The sequence below is a fragment of the Delphinus delphis genome, chromosome 11 (genome assembly GCF_949987515.2).
Source record: "Delphinus delphis chromosome 11, mDelDel1.2, whole genome shotgun sequence".
Lineage (NCBI taxonomy): Eukaryota > Metazoa > Chordata > Mammalia > Artiodactyla > Delphinidae > Delphinus > Delphinus delphis.
The window spans coordinates 49371134-49386010 of NC_082693.1; the positions used below are offsets into that span (position 1 = coordinate 49371134).

Genomic DNA, 14877 nt, shown 5'->3' on the forward strand with positions numbered 1-14877 from the left:
TATCTTTTTGTGTAATACTCATGAAAGTTTACATAGTCTATCTTAGCTCAGGCTGTCATATCAAAATACCACAGAATGAGGGATTTAAAACAACAAAAAATTATTTCTCATAGCCTGGAGTCTGAGAAGTCTAAGATCAAGATGCCAGCAGATTCACTGCCTGGTGAGGGCTCTCTTCCTGGCTTGCAGACTGCTGCCTTCTTGCTGCATCTCACAAGGCCTTTCCTCTGTGCTCTCGTGGAGAGAGAAGTCAAGCTTTCTGGTATCTCTTCTTATCAGGAAACTAATCCTATCAAATCAGGGCCCACTCTTATGACCTCATTTAACCTTAATTACTTCTGTAAAGGCCCTATCTCCAAATTCAGTACATTGGAGTTAGGGCTTCAACATACGAATGTGAGGGGAGAGATACATACATTCAGTCCATAATATGCTGTTATATGTATACATGTTTATATATGTACATACACTCAGAGTCATGAAAATATTATACAGTATTACCTGATGGTTTTCTTTTTAATTTATCTATATTCATGAATATTTCTACCATTGAACATGGATTACTTTCATTTTAAAAATACTCTAAAATTTGTTATTTTTTGAGAACCCAGTTATTACACTATGTCTTAAAAAATTATTGAAAGGAGCTTAACTGCCCCTTCTTACTCCAATAGTTTGAGGGAATGCTAAAATCATTGGAAAGCGCCACCCCAGGCAGAGGCTTGGCTCCAATGCAGGAGATGCTGAAGCACACTGCTTCCCAATGGGCCAGCACAGATATTTTGTTCTCAGAAGCAGAGTGGCCCAGCAACTTGGGGACTCAAACATTTCTTAGGATCCGCCCAGCATTCAAATAACATGGACTGGTTAGCGTTACTTCACTAGTGCTGGCCTGCCCTGCTGGAAGCATCGCTCAAGTCAGCATTTTGGAATCTTGAGCCTCGAAAGCGATTTTACTTATAATACAGTGTAAGCAACACACACAAATTTTAGAGTCTGCAAAACGTGGGAGCTGGAATTTGTTAGGTTCCTTTCAGCAATAAAATCCAATGATTTTCTGACCCCAAACTTGTAGGATTCACGGACAATTCTGGCATATTTTACTCCATTGCTCATACCTGGGCAGCTCATAAACATGTGTATATGACGACTGCCCCTTTCCAAGGCACATCTCCTAGGGATGCTGGCCTATTAAAAACGTGGACCTCAATGGGATCAATATCCAAAATGGGAGCAAGCACACATCTAAGGTCCCATGTCCACCTGCAAAATGAAAATTCTGGACACTCTCCTACACCCTCCTTATTTATCCGCTATGCTTGGATATATTTTAGCTTTTTCTCTTTGATGATGCTATTTGGATATATGTATGTTAGAAACATCTGCGTGATGACACAAGTAATACCAGCTACACTTAAATATGTTCATTATTTTTAAAACCTCAGCTACACTTTAGTGCCTAGCATAGCACTGATCACAGTAAAGGCTCTAAATAAGTATTTGCTGGAAGAATGAATACAGAACATTCTGACCTGCTTTACACAATCACCTATTGTGATCATTGAAACTTTACAAAGTAATACAACATAGCTTTCAATCTTTAGAAAAAGATAAAACTTAGGTCCACGGCACACAAAAACAATCTTGGACATGCATTACGTATTTTGGATTTAGTTAACTTTTTATAATTTCACAGATACCTTCCTGTAAAGCAACAAGCAGGTGGGTGCAGTCATACCATTGAAAACCCCAGGATACTTTACAGTCCTAAGAACTAAATTATATTACGTCTCTCCTCTACTGGGTAAGCATGCCAACCAGAAACCTAGAAATGTGTTTTATACTAAAATCCAATTTAAAGTGTGCTGGCCCACCGCATGTAAAAAAAACAAAAAACTGGACCTCTTTTTGTACCTTCATTTTTATCCTGAATTTTGAGGCTTTCCTTCAAGGAAGCATAACTGAATGCTCCTAACTGAAGGGAGAGGGGTGGAGGTACACCTGGAGTTTAGGTGTGCACCACAAATGGTACCTGGGAGGAAAGGCCTGGTAACCACTGCCCACGCAAAACCAAAGGCAGGTGGTCAAGAGTCTTTTAAGGACTCTGGAGAGTACAGGTTTGCTAAAAAAAAAAAAAAAAAAAAGAGGGTAGGACATATCCTTGACACTTAAGTGTCTGGGCAGCTAGTAAGAATACATTTCCAGACATGGTTACATCTGGCTAGGAACAAGAAGAGGCATCTTCTCTAGGGAAAGGATGCTGGAGTAACCTGCTGTGTCAAGAAATGCCAGGACACCAGAGATGGGGCGGGAGGATTGAGCATCTTCTTCCGGCTGCTCTCCTCTCTAGTTCTGGGCAGAAACCAGCTTCAAGGGAAGGGGATGGAGGTGAGCACAGCACTGTGAAGATACACAACCATCCCATCCCAGTAAGAGTCTCTGAGTCACAGAGGGATTGAGCCGTCCTAGGAGGGGACAAGCCAGAGGAAGAGAGTCCTTCTGGGACCTTTCAGGAAGCCTCTCAGTAGAGCAGAGTGCGTCCCCGAACCCAGGTCTGTCTCGCTCCAGAGTACATGGACGTGAGCCCCACCATCCTGGGCTAGGGGAGAGCTTTGAGCACCTTGGGGATGCAAGGCGGGGAGAAAACAGGGAGTAGAAGCAGGAACCCAGATCCCAGGGAGGGATACGTATGTACTGGGCTTGGGAGGAGGCTGAGTACCAGGCTTCCTGCTGACACTGAGACGGTGCTTCCCAAGGTTCCTCAAAATTGCCTGCTGGGGAACACAAAATGCTTCCTTCTTCTAATAAATTTTCCTTCTGCTGCTTTGTGGTCAGCTTGCCAATAAGTAGTGCCAGCCAATAAGGGGATTATCCCAGGTTTTGGGGTACCCAACCAATGGAATTCACACAACTAACACATGAGCTCCTGCAGGTGTAGGCACCAGGGGTTAGGGATTCAAAATATAAAAAAGAGACCCCTCCGCTTAGAGCTCACGCATTAGCAGGGGAGAATGAGGAAGGCAGGATGGGTGGAAATGGAGCTACGTTCAGGGGTAAGGAACAAAGAGTGGGGGCAGAGCGAATCTGAAAAGGATCTTCATTGTTTCTAAATTTTTTTTAATTTTTTTATTGTAGTTGATTTACAGCGTTTCAGGTGTACAGCAAAGTGATTCAGTTTTTTTTTTGATGTCTAATCTTATTTGTTATGCTTATAAGTTTTGTTTTTTTTTTTTTTAATTTTTGGCTGTGTTGGGTCTTCGTTTCTGCGCGAGGGCTTTCTCTAGTTGCTTTCTCTAGTTGCGGCGAGCGGGGGCCACTCTTCATCGCAGTGCGCGGGTCTCTCACTGTCGCAGTCTCTCCTGTTGTGGAGCACAAGCTCCAGACATGCAGGCTCAGTAGTTGTGGTGCACAGGCCTAGCTGCTCCGCTGCATGTGGGATCTTCCCAGATCAGGGCTCGAACCCGTGTCCCCTGCATTGGCAGGCAGATTCTCAACCACTGCGCCACCAGGGAAGCCCACAAGTTATATATATTTTTTTTTTTTCAGAATCTTTTCCATTATAGGTTATTACAAGATACTGAATATAGTTCCCTGTGCTGTACAGTAGGACCTTGTTGTTTATCTATTTTATATATAGTAGTGTATATATGTTAATCTCAAATTCCTGATTTATCCCTCTCCCCCACTTCCCCTTTGGTAACCCTTTCTATGTCTGTGAATCTATTTCTGTTTTGTAAATAAGTCTATTTGTATCTTTTTTTAGATTTCACATATAAGTGATATTTTCTTTCTCTTCCTGATTTACTTCACTTAGTATGATAATCTCTAGGTCCATCCATGTTGCTACAAATGGCATTATTTCATTCTTTCTTATGGCTGCGTGATATCCATTGTATATATGTACCACGTCTTCTTAATCCATTCATTTGTCGATGGGCACTTAGGTTGCTTCCGTGTCTTGGCTACTGGAATAGTGCTGGTATGAACTCTGGGGTGCATGTATCTTTTTTTGAATTAGAGTTTTCATCTTTTCCGGATATATGCCCAGGAGTGGGATTGCTGGGTCATATGGTAGTTCTATTTTTAGTTTTTTAAGGAACCTCCATACTGTTCTCCGTAGTGGCTGTATCAATTGACATTCCCACCAACAGTGCAAGAGGGTTCCCTTCTCTCCACACCCTCTCCAGCATTTACTGTTTGAACAGTTTATTTATCCATTCTACTCTCCATGGCACTTGGATAGTTTCCAGCTTGGGCTCTTACAAACAGTGCTGCTATGCACATTCTTGTCCTTTGGTGTAAACAGCGGTAAACACTTTGTTAGGTATATACCTAGGAGTGAAATTGCTGGGTCAAATCCTTTTTCGAAGCAGTTTTTCCAATTTCCACTCCCATCAGCAGAATATGGAAAGGCAGAATACTCATGCATGAAATGAGAAGTCACATTCCAGAAGAGGAATGTAAAGTCATCTACCTAGAAAAATTTTATATGAATTAATTCTTTAAATGTTTAGAACTCTCAGTATGTGAAAGCAAGTTATCAAAATGAGGATTTTCAGTGTTCAATAGACATCCTTTAAAAAACTGAATAATCTCTCCTCTTTCTTGCCCTTAGGGGGGAAAAGAAAATTTTGTCAGGTTATATGAGAGGAGGTTTGGAAGCCTTACATTTCAAGATGATTTATCCTGATAGAAAGTCTAAGGTCACAAATGAAATGAAATTAATAAAGTCGGCCAAGCCACTGGTGATCACTAACGGTCATACGAACAGTCAAAGGAGATGGCTCTCCCAAAGCCAAGGCTGGCTGCCTGATGTACAGTGCAAGAGGAGAATATTCTGGTTTGGGTTAAAAAAAAAAAAAAAAAAAAAAAGAAGAAGAAGAAGAAACGTGGAATGACCGAGACCTAAATACATATGGGTTGGAGTCTTTCATTAAAAAATTCTCCCTGCCTTAATTTGTCCTTAAAATCTCAAAGTAGCAAAAACCAAGCTTGCATATATAAGCTATTACAGAACTGGATATTAAATAAAGTTCTGTCTGGTTTATGTGGATCTCAAGGAAGGTTCACATTTAAATTTCGACATGGGATTGCACTCATCAGCCACAGAGAAGTAGCATGCCCCCAAAACAACTTTAAAATTGTAAAATTGAGATCTTATGATAAAGGAGTCACATGGAAACTGGAATACAAATAGAGATATTAAACAAAATTGCCAAAATCTGTCAACTCTACGACAGTTTAACGTATAGAATAAGGGGTAAAAAGTGTTCATTTACATAAAACATATAAGGTTTCCATATTCATATGCCTAATGCTTTTTCTTCCCCAGTAAAAATCTGGGGAAAGGCATTCATTTGTAGAGTGAACAACGCAGGTCAGCAAAAAGGATATGCCTGCATATCTCCAATCTCTTTGCATAAGCAAATGGAATTGAGAAATTTTATAAAAGGCCACAGTAGTCCCGATGACAGGACGGCCATGAAAAAGTTCACATATAGCTATACTTGAAAGCTAAGACATTTTATTTTGCCTCTGATCTAGGCCCTATTGTAAGCACTACAAATATTAACTCATTAACCCTCATTCCGATCCTGTGAGGGTCCTGCAATTACCCTAATTCTCAGATAAAGCAACTGAAGCACAGAAAGCATTTTACAGTTAAGTTTTTGCCCTAATAAACTTCAGTGAATCCTGTCTACCTCTCTCAAAGCATATTTGACTTTGATATATTTAAAGGATGTATGACATTATCTTGCTTCCTTACACTAAGATCAATTCTTAAGGGACCCTATGGGCAGACAGCTCCAGCTTTATGTGCCCAACTTTTTACTCAGAATGCTTTGGGGGATAGGGGCTTTAGAGTCTAAAGATCATTTATGTATAGCAACTGCGCAGAAAGACTGATTTTTTTTAAAAAAAGAAAATGTAGGGATTCCTTCTCATGATGATTTTGTTCAGCTGTGTGGAATCCATTTTCTTAGGTCTGCATAGTAGGTTTAGAATGCCTCCATGCTAAGTTTCTGACCTCTCCCAACCTGGAATAAATAATACATCCGTTTATATTCATTTTCAAAATGAGGCTCTAGAAGTGGCGAGGTTCAGTTATAAGGGCTAATGTATTCAGAGTCTTCCCGGAGCCAGGGAGTGCTCCTAGGGCAGCCACATATAAGTTCTGCCCTGAAAGCCTGGGCAGTGCCAATCTCATGCTCTAAAATTCTCCTGGCTTCTTCATGATGCTGGTGTGATCAATGGAACCTATAGTAAACATGAAAAATGTCAACAACCACTCTAGCCTGCCGTCTTTTTTAATTCAAGATTTTGAAACTCAAATGCAGTTTTGCAAAGGGGGGTTAAATGGGGAGAGAGGTGGGGCTGGAGTGGATTTGTCCCTGACTCAGCCATCAGGCAAAGCAGAGTAGTGGTGAAGTTGTCTCCCTGTGACTGCAGCCAGGCTCCCGGGCTTAACAACCTGCTCAAGGTTAAGGGCCACGTCGAGGTGGCAGGCCAGCGCCATTTTTACTCACTAGCACATATGACCCTTCCCAATGATAGCATCTTGTCTTAAAAGCAGGTTCAGGCTTAAGAAATATACTTCTTGGGAGATAACTCTTGAGCGTGAAAAATCCCAGAGAGCCAAGAGGTACAATGCTGTCCTCCTTGAAACCTTTCCAAGCTCAGCACTAGGGAAACGGCAGACAAATCAAACCAGACTTGGTGTAGAAGGCTGCAGGCAGTTCCAAAGACACCGCAAGAAATCACCTAAGATAATGTTGCACTTGTGTGTATCAAATGTGCATTTGAAACCCACTTTCATCTCTTCTGTACATTGCCCTTGATGATAAACAGCTGCAGACTTGGATTATCTACAAGGACAGACGTACATCATTTGAAGGTTTGATGATACCAGCACATCTTAACGTAATCAAATCAGAGTTTATAAATATGTCCAGGCAGAATGGAGGGGGAAGCCATTACTCTCACACCTCGGGGCTTATAGAGGTCCCCCCTAGAGGGAGACCCATTTCTAGCTGTCACCCGAAGTAAACGCGGGGGTGATTTCCTGGAAGCTGCAGCATCAGAGCAGTAAACGCTGCCGAGAAACGCCCACAAACCAGACCGCTTTCCCTCCTATCTGGGCATCGACTCCATCAAAACATTCTGTCCAGCTTGGTGGACCCCCTTAAATATTTTATTTCAATCACCCTGGAAACGTTAAAAAAAAAAAAAAAGCCCAGCGAGAAAAAAAGCAAGGCTTAGTCGTGACTCGTAGGATCATCAACTCTCCCTGACTGCTGGGGCAGAAGTGCATGGCCCCTGACCCCTCCATCGCACACCTGCCACATTCCATGTGAACAAGTCAAAACCTCAAGCCTGCTTGATTAATCGCCCAGCCCAAGAATCTACAGAACAAAGTTCACATTACCCAGAGAGCCGTCTGAAGGGCCCTCTGAGGTCAGGATGCAAGACCAAACAAAATTAATGTGCCTGGACATCCATCATCTTGTAATCTGCTTCCAGTTCTGTAATCCCCGAACGTCTGGACTGTGCACACCAAGAACATTCCTGTCCAACGTGGATCAAAACGATTCATGTACAAAGGGCTCCGAACCCTCCCCACCTCTAAGAAAATCATTAACCATTTCTACAAGTCAAACAGCCCTGGGACTGCAGTCAGCTGCTCAAACAAGTCTCTAGGGACCTGGAAGTTTTCATGATTCTATCCTAAATGTCTCTTCAGACATCATGAAAATGAAATTTGATTTGACCTAAGAATAAGGAATACATTGTTAACTTTCTGGTGACGTACTAATTCATTTAGATTATGTAAAGGATACAACAGCTCTCATTGCACAAAAGTGGTTCACAATTAGTTCAAGGGAACTGATGTTCCCCCAAAATGAACTGGTTGGATTAGATGCACCTAAAATTATAAGATACATATTGTATTTTATGTTATCGTGAGATTACTTTTCACTATGACCTCAGAACGTGTAATGAATATTTCAAGGCAAGTATTCCTACACATTTCACTCAGGAAGAAAGGAGATTCAGAGACATTCATTGTGTGAGAGACCTGAGGTCACACAGCTCTTGTTTGGGCTGGGCTGAGAGCAGCCCACATCACCCTGTGTTTTCCTCTCATAATTGATATTATTTTTAAGATTTTATGCTATAAACCTCCCAGTTCTCTGAAATCCATTACATAAAGATTTCACCACAAGGTTATTTTATGCTCCCAGCCCCCTAATGCTCTCCAATACTTCACTACAAAGATTCACATCACAGATCATGTGAATATTATTACTGGATTTCTTCATTCCAAAGCACACATTCCTAGATTCCTGATGGAACAGGAAGTTGGACAACCAGGATATTTTATGTTTTGGTCATTTACACTCCTGCTGTCTGAGGAGAAAAGTTTTAGGTATAATTTCCATATAGAGAAGCCTATACGGTTTAGGAGTGAGGATGACAAAGAATGGGGACAGTGTTCTCACCTTTTAGAAATTCAGATATTAAGACTCTATTCTGGGGGCTAACAGTGTCCATCGATTGTGCAAGAGTAACACCAAAATACACATTAATTTTAGGACCATTAGGAGTGATTCTGAAATAAACATAAAGGGATAATATCACTGAGGTGTGAAGACCAGTAGAATTTGAAGTGGCAAGACTTTGATTCACCCAACAATAACCAAATGAGTATTACATGCCACAGAAACTTCCACATATATTATTGCATTTCATCTTTGCACCTGCCTTCTGGGGTTTTCTGTGCCCATTACTGACAGTGAAGCTGGGGATCAGTGAAGGGCCTTGTAGAAATCACAGACGCAGTCATGTGACAAGGCTGAGCTCTGAAGCCACATGCATCTTATTCCAGCCGTCCCAAAACAGACCACTGATACTGGAATCTGAATCTGAACAATGTCAGCATTCCCCTCCCCCTCCTTAAAAGTTAATGTTTTAAGCTCTTGGTATCATTCTTGCCACGTGAAAATGTGAAAGTATTTCAAAATAAAAAAAGTGGATCTGCTATTACTCATTGCCTTTAGCAGGAAAACAGGAAATGGTTTTTACTAAGGGTCACGGAGGTGATGGGACAGGGAGGGGCTGAGGCATGGGAGGCAAAGGCCTGGTGCCACTGTGAGAGGTTTCAGGGGAAGCAGGGGAGGTGCTGTGTGGTAATGACCCAGACATCAATACGAACACTGGCCCCTTTGGTCGACACACCCTGATTCAATACGAGCTCTGTGCTAGGTACTGACAACGTGAGGTCCCTAAGGTAAGGGGCCTGCCCTCCGGGACTCAGTCTGGAAGGGAACACGGGACTTGGAAAAAGCAATACAATACCACATGCTGACAGCCACGCTGTGGGCTTCCACAGGGCGCTGTGTGAGCACCGGGGACTGGCCCCCTGCGAGGGGTAGGGGACATGTCCTAGAGGAAGTGACATTTCTTTTGGGGTCTCAAAGTATGAGGAGGAGTTTTCCCGGCAGAGACAAAGGGAAGGGCTCTCCAGGCAGAGCATATCTCCAAAGGCATGGAGATCGGAGAGATCACAGTGTGTCCTGGAAATGGAAGACGGTTCTCCGTGGCTGCAGCCCGGGATGTACTGTGTCCCTGGTGAGGGCGACGAAGAAATGATGCTGGAGAGGTGGGCGGGAAGCCCAATTCTGGGTCTGCCTTCTGTACACTGTGGGGAGCCAGAGGTTTTCAGGGAAGAGAGTGACAAGACCTATGTGATGATCACGTGGCGGGGGCTTTGTGGAAGATGGACTGGAGAGAGTCAGCCAGGTGGCAGCGAGGCCGGCTGTTAGGAACGCTACTTGGAAGGACCCTCGCAGCTCTGAGGTCCTCGGTGGCCCTCTGGTCTAGCTCTCTACTTTATAAGGGACGGACCAAGGTCTGGAAAGGTTAAGAGACTTGTAACAAAGCTACCCAGCTGGTGACTAAGGATGGGAGCAGGATGAGGTCCTGCCGGCTGCTGCCAGTCCCTTCCCCCTGCCTGGATGGCCAAAGAAAGTGAAAGGCTCTAACATCTGGGCCCCCGGAGGGGCTTCAAGTTTACCTGCTTGAAAATAGCAACAGATAGGTTGGAAAATAACCGTAGTCAAAGAGTGAAGAAACATTTTTACCTTGGCTTTGGACTCCTGTTGTCTTATGGACCAGGTGAGTACCAAAAGCAACACAGCTTAGCTACCGAGTAAAACCAACACAACACAGTCAAGGGAATTGAGGGAAGTGCACGACTTCTTGCTAAATCAACCGAAGTCATCAAATCCTGACTGTTCCCACATGCTGGAACTCAGAGACATGAGCGAAGTCCTTTTGGAGTAGGCTGGATCAGTTCTTTCCTAAGAGCAGACGGTCACTATCTTAGCCTTGTCGTCTAAAAAGAAAGCCAGTCGGCAAGAAAACAGTTCATCCACAGAACTACTATTCACAGCTAGTGCCGAAGGATGCCCACTGCAAAGCAATCCTGTATGATCGTCACCGTTGCATGGAATGTGAGGGCAGGGAATATACTCTGTTCTTCAGAAAGCTCACATTTTCGAAGAAGCAAAAATTCTCAAGATCTGAAAAACCAAACAGCCCTCCTAGAGCCCTCTCATAATTTCACTCCAAAGAGGGAGATCTAACATGGAGAATTTATTTTCAGGGTAGACACAGATTTTCTGACACCTGCAATTCTCCCAAAGGGCCCCTGAGACTTCATATCAGAGCAGGAAGTCCTGGTGTGTCATCAGACTCTGGGGGCTGCTCACATGACATTCAGACCCGTCTGAACCCCTCTGGTTGAGTTACAGTGAGTGGCAGGCCTGGGGAAGACGTATCAGCATTCTTTACCACCACATTTCGTATTGTACATACCAAGCCATTAAAGGAAACAGAGCATGCCATGTCTTTGATCGGTCACAGATGGGAGAAAACCAGCCACAATAATAAATTCACGGAGGTGGAGTGTGTCGTCACACACGGAGCCAGGATGTGTGATCCAGGAGGCGTGTATGGGGGGTGTTAACGCCGTATGTCGTTTTACTGCTGTGGGCCTGCTCCCAGGTCAATAGCAACATGTTCCTCCAAAACAGCCCCGACGCCATCCCTGACGCGGCGGCGCTCTGCCAGACCTACGTGACTCTTACCAGGTACTGAAGTCGCTGGCGCTCAGTCTCAGGGGTGAATTCCGAAGACATGGGGATGATTTCTCCATTTCTGATGATTATGGCCCTGAAATGGTGAAAATGCATGTCAGCAGCCAATCTCATAAGTACCTCAATTCTGTCCTAACTCCATAGCTTAGTTCAGAATACACCTGAAACTCTCAGAGGATACTTTTTCTTCTGACCTGCACAGCAAAGCTCAGTGTTACCAACTCACCACACTGTAAGTATCTTTAAGAACATGACATTCTCGTTAGCTCATGAATCTGTGCCGTCCAATATGGCGGCAACCAGCCCCATGTGGGTACTGAGCATTTGAATCACGGTGAGTGCAAGCTGAGAAACTGAATTTCTAATTTTAATTCATTTAGCTTGAAGTTAAGCAGTCACAGTGGGCTAGTGTAGTAGATAGACAGTGCAGCTCCAGATCTCCGTTACTCAAAGTGTCTGTGAGCCAGCAGCCTGTTAGAAATGCAGACTCTCGGGTTCCACCGCAGACTTCCTGTATTGGAATCTGCATTGTCGTAAGATGCCCAGGGAATTCAGAGGCACGTTAAAAATCTAAGAACGCCGGACCTAGGCTCCTGAGTTTCTAGGGTAATATCCTGGGTCCAGGAAAACCACTCTTATCTCATCTTAAAGCTCAGGAAATTCACATACTCTCCAAAGTGTGCCCGACAGCTACTGCCGACTCCAGGACTTTTGAGAGCACAGAGTTCCCCAAAGCAGGCGTCTAAAAGAGGAGTTGCCGGATTGATAACTGTGCAGCAACCTTCCCTAAGCCTGTTCTCGGTGGAGCCTCCTGTGCTCAGACCTTGTTCCGCAGTGGTCCCTGCAGCCGCCTGCCAGCTATCGATCAGTTGTGGTGGAAGGCTGCCATTTCTACGACACATCCAAGTGGCTAGGGGAGCTGCATTCTATTCGAACCACAAAGCTCCTGGTATCAGTGAGCCAGAGACCTGGGGACCCAGCACACTTCTCTGTGAAGAGCCACAAGCACGGGGAATACCATCACTGAGCTCAGCTCTGGGTGGATGCCTCACTGACATGGGGAGGCTGCATTTTTTGTGCCAAGAAGCCCCGGGCACCCCTCCCTCCCACCGCAGAGGCAGGCAGTCCCCGACTTGGCAACAATCCCTATAAACGGCTGCAGCTGCTCGACCCTCTCCCCTGCTAACCCCTCACCACCCATGCCCAGTTGCTGCTGTCATAGAAACTAGGGGAGGGGGGCAGGCAAGGGAGGAGATGATAATAAAAATCTTGCGGGCATTAGAGAATTTATGGATCTAGGAGAAAAATGGTGGAACTGTAAGAAAACGGGAAAGTTTTGCGGGGGCTGACCCTGGGAAGAGGGCGGCTCTTGCTGTAATATGCGTATCACTTCTTTTATTATGCCGCCAAAAATAGGACAGATTAAAGATTCCTTCTTATAAACCCAGAGTCACTTGTGAAATGCAACCCACCTCCCCCAACCCCAAGAAAGGGGATATCCGCCATTCACAAGTCAGTGTGAGTTAACGGAAATCGTCTTTGTCCTACTTATCGGCTGAGAAGAACTGTAGTAAGAGTAGGGGTTTTGATAGAGGCTGGAGAAACCTGGAGAACTTGAAAGGAGGGGTCAGGAAGGTCAAGCTTAGGGCCTAATCTTAAAGTAGCGAGAAGGGCCCAGAGAATGTGGGGCACTAGAGCAAAAGGCATTATGCAGTAAATTCCCACAGCAATCTTCTGTTTCAAAATTTTGCTAAAAGCTAGTCTTAATTCTTTTCCCTCCCTTTTCCTACATGGCCCCTGAATTCCAGCTTCCAGGCTCAGACTAAGAAAGGTGGGTATCCGGGAGGGAGGTAAAAGATTGCGGTAAGAGGAGGAAGGAAGGGACGGTGGAAGGTGGGGTGTCAGGCAGCGTGGGCCTGTGGGGAGCGGCCAACCAGACCATGCGAGAGCCTCCTCCAGGACCTAAGTGTCAGGAGGTCAGGGGCCTGGTCTGTTTTGTTCACTCTCATATTCCAGATGCTTGGTATCTTGCCTGCCACCTAGCAGGAGCCCCATGAATATTAATTGCATATAAGAACAGATGAGGGCTTCCCTGGTGGCGCAGTGGTTGAGAGTCCGCCTGCCGATGCAGGGGACACGGGTTCGTGCCCCGGTCTGGGAAGATCCCACATGCCGCGGAGCGGCTGGGCCTGTGAGCCATGGCCGCTGAGCCTGCGGGTCCGGAGCCTGTGCTCCACAACCGGAGAGGCCACAACAGTGAGAGGCCTGCGTACCGCAAAAAAAAAAAAAAAAAAAAAAAAAAACAGATGAGAGAATTTAGGAGAAGCTTTGCCTTGAGTCTGAGAGGAAGAGAGCAGAACTAGGGAGGCAGCGGACGTTCGCTTACACAAGGAGAGTTGGGTGGTTGTCACAGAGCCGAGAGGGGCCTTCGCCTGGAATCGCACCTGCTCCCTCGGCCATCTTTTCCTCTTCTCCTGACCAGGTGAGTCCATCCATCACTTCCAACCCCGGAGTCTTTCGTACATCAGTTATTCCCTCTGTATTCCCAACCTCTCTCTCTGCTGGCTTGGCTACCACACTCAAAACACTTTGTGTTTAAAATCAAACAAAACAGAAACCGAAACGAAAACCAAACAAACAATACTCTCCCAATCTGAAACCCACTTTCAGGGTCTTTTCCCCTTTCTTTCCCCCTAAACCAAGGTTTACACACTCATTACACATTAATGTACACATTAATCTACATTCAGGGGCTCTACTTCCTCACCTCCCACCGATCCCTCAAATACAGGTAAATTCATTTCTTGCCTTCTCTCTACCTGACTGCTCTCACCAGTCCCCAAATGGCCTCTTTGCTGCTACACCCCGTGACCATGACCTCATTCCCACCTTCCTAGGCAGCATTTGTTGGTCCCTTCCGACCCCAGCTTCTGGGGCATTGCTTCTCCTGGTCTCCCTCCCACCTCCCAGGACACTCCTCTCAGACTCCTCTGGGGTTGTGGGCTGCCATTCCGCCTCTCTACCCCCTCCCTGGGCACTCGCTTCCCAACCCTGTAACCCCCAAGATTTGGTTTAGAGCCCTCTCCTACATGCTCTGTTAGCCTGGTGCTCCCAATATGGAACACAACCTGTTTTGTTACTCATTGCTTAACTGTCCGCCTTCCGAGCTGGCCTGTCAGCTCCGAAGGCGAGAGCCATGTCCGTCCTGCTCACGCTGAGGCCCCACTACTGTGCACAGAGCCAGGCAGTTACAAGCAGTACTGGCTACAGAATTTCTAGGGTCTGGGCCAAATAAAAATGCAGGCCCTCCTGTTCAAAAATTAATGAGAATTTCAAGACTGTGACAGCAGGGCATTAAGGCAAATGTGGCGGCCCGCACAGGTCACAACCCCATGAAGCGGGCCCTGACTGTACGCCCTTAATATTTACTGGATGAATCGATGGCTTCAACCATGACACATGCCGATGATTCCAAGTATCCTTTCCGGCCCACACGTCTCTGCTGTGCTCCAGCCTGGAACAGCCAACTGCCAACAAATATTCACTTGGATACTCACTGGCATCTCACACTCGACGTGTTTCAGACTTAATGATCCTGCCCCACCACACCCCCAAATCTGTCCTTCCAGCAGTCCCTGTCTCAGGGAACAGCATCCCTTTCCACCGGGGGGCGGGGGGTATTCCAGAAGCCATCTCCCTTCTTTTCTCCCTCTACACA

General features: G+C 45.3%; 1 protein-coding gene across 1 annotated transcript in view; it reads right to left on the reverse strand.

Moving 5' to 3' along the window:
* PPM1H (protein phosphatase, Mg2+/Mn2+ dependent 1H) overlaps nt 1-14877 on the reverse strand; it is a 263040-nt gene that overhangs the window by 75315 nt on the left and 172848 nt on the right. Inside the window, exon 5 of the mRNA XM_060025145.1 lies at nt 11151-11235. Coding sequence (XP_059881128.1) covers nt 11151-11235 — 85 coding nt within the window. The remainder of the gene's footprint in view (nt 1-11150; nt 11236-14877) is intronic.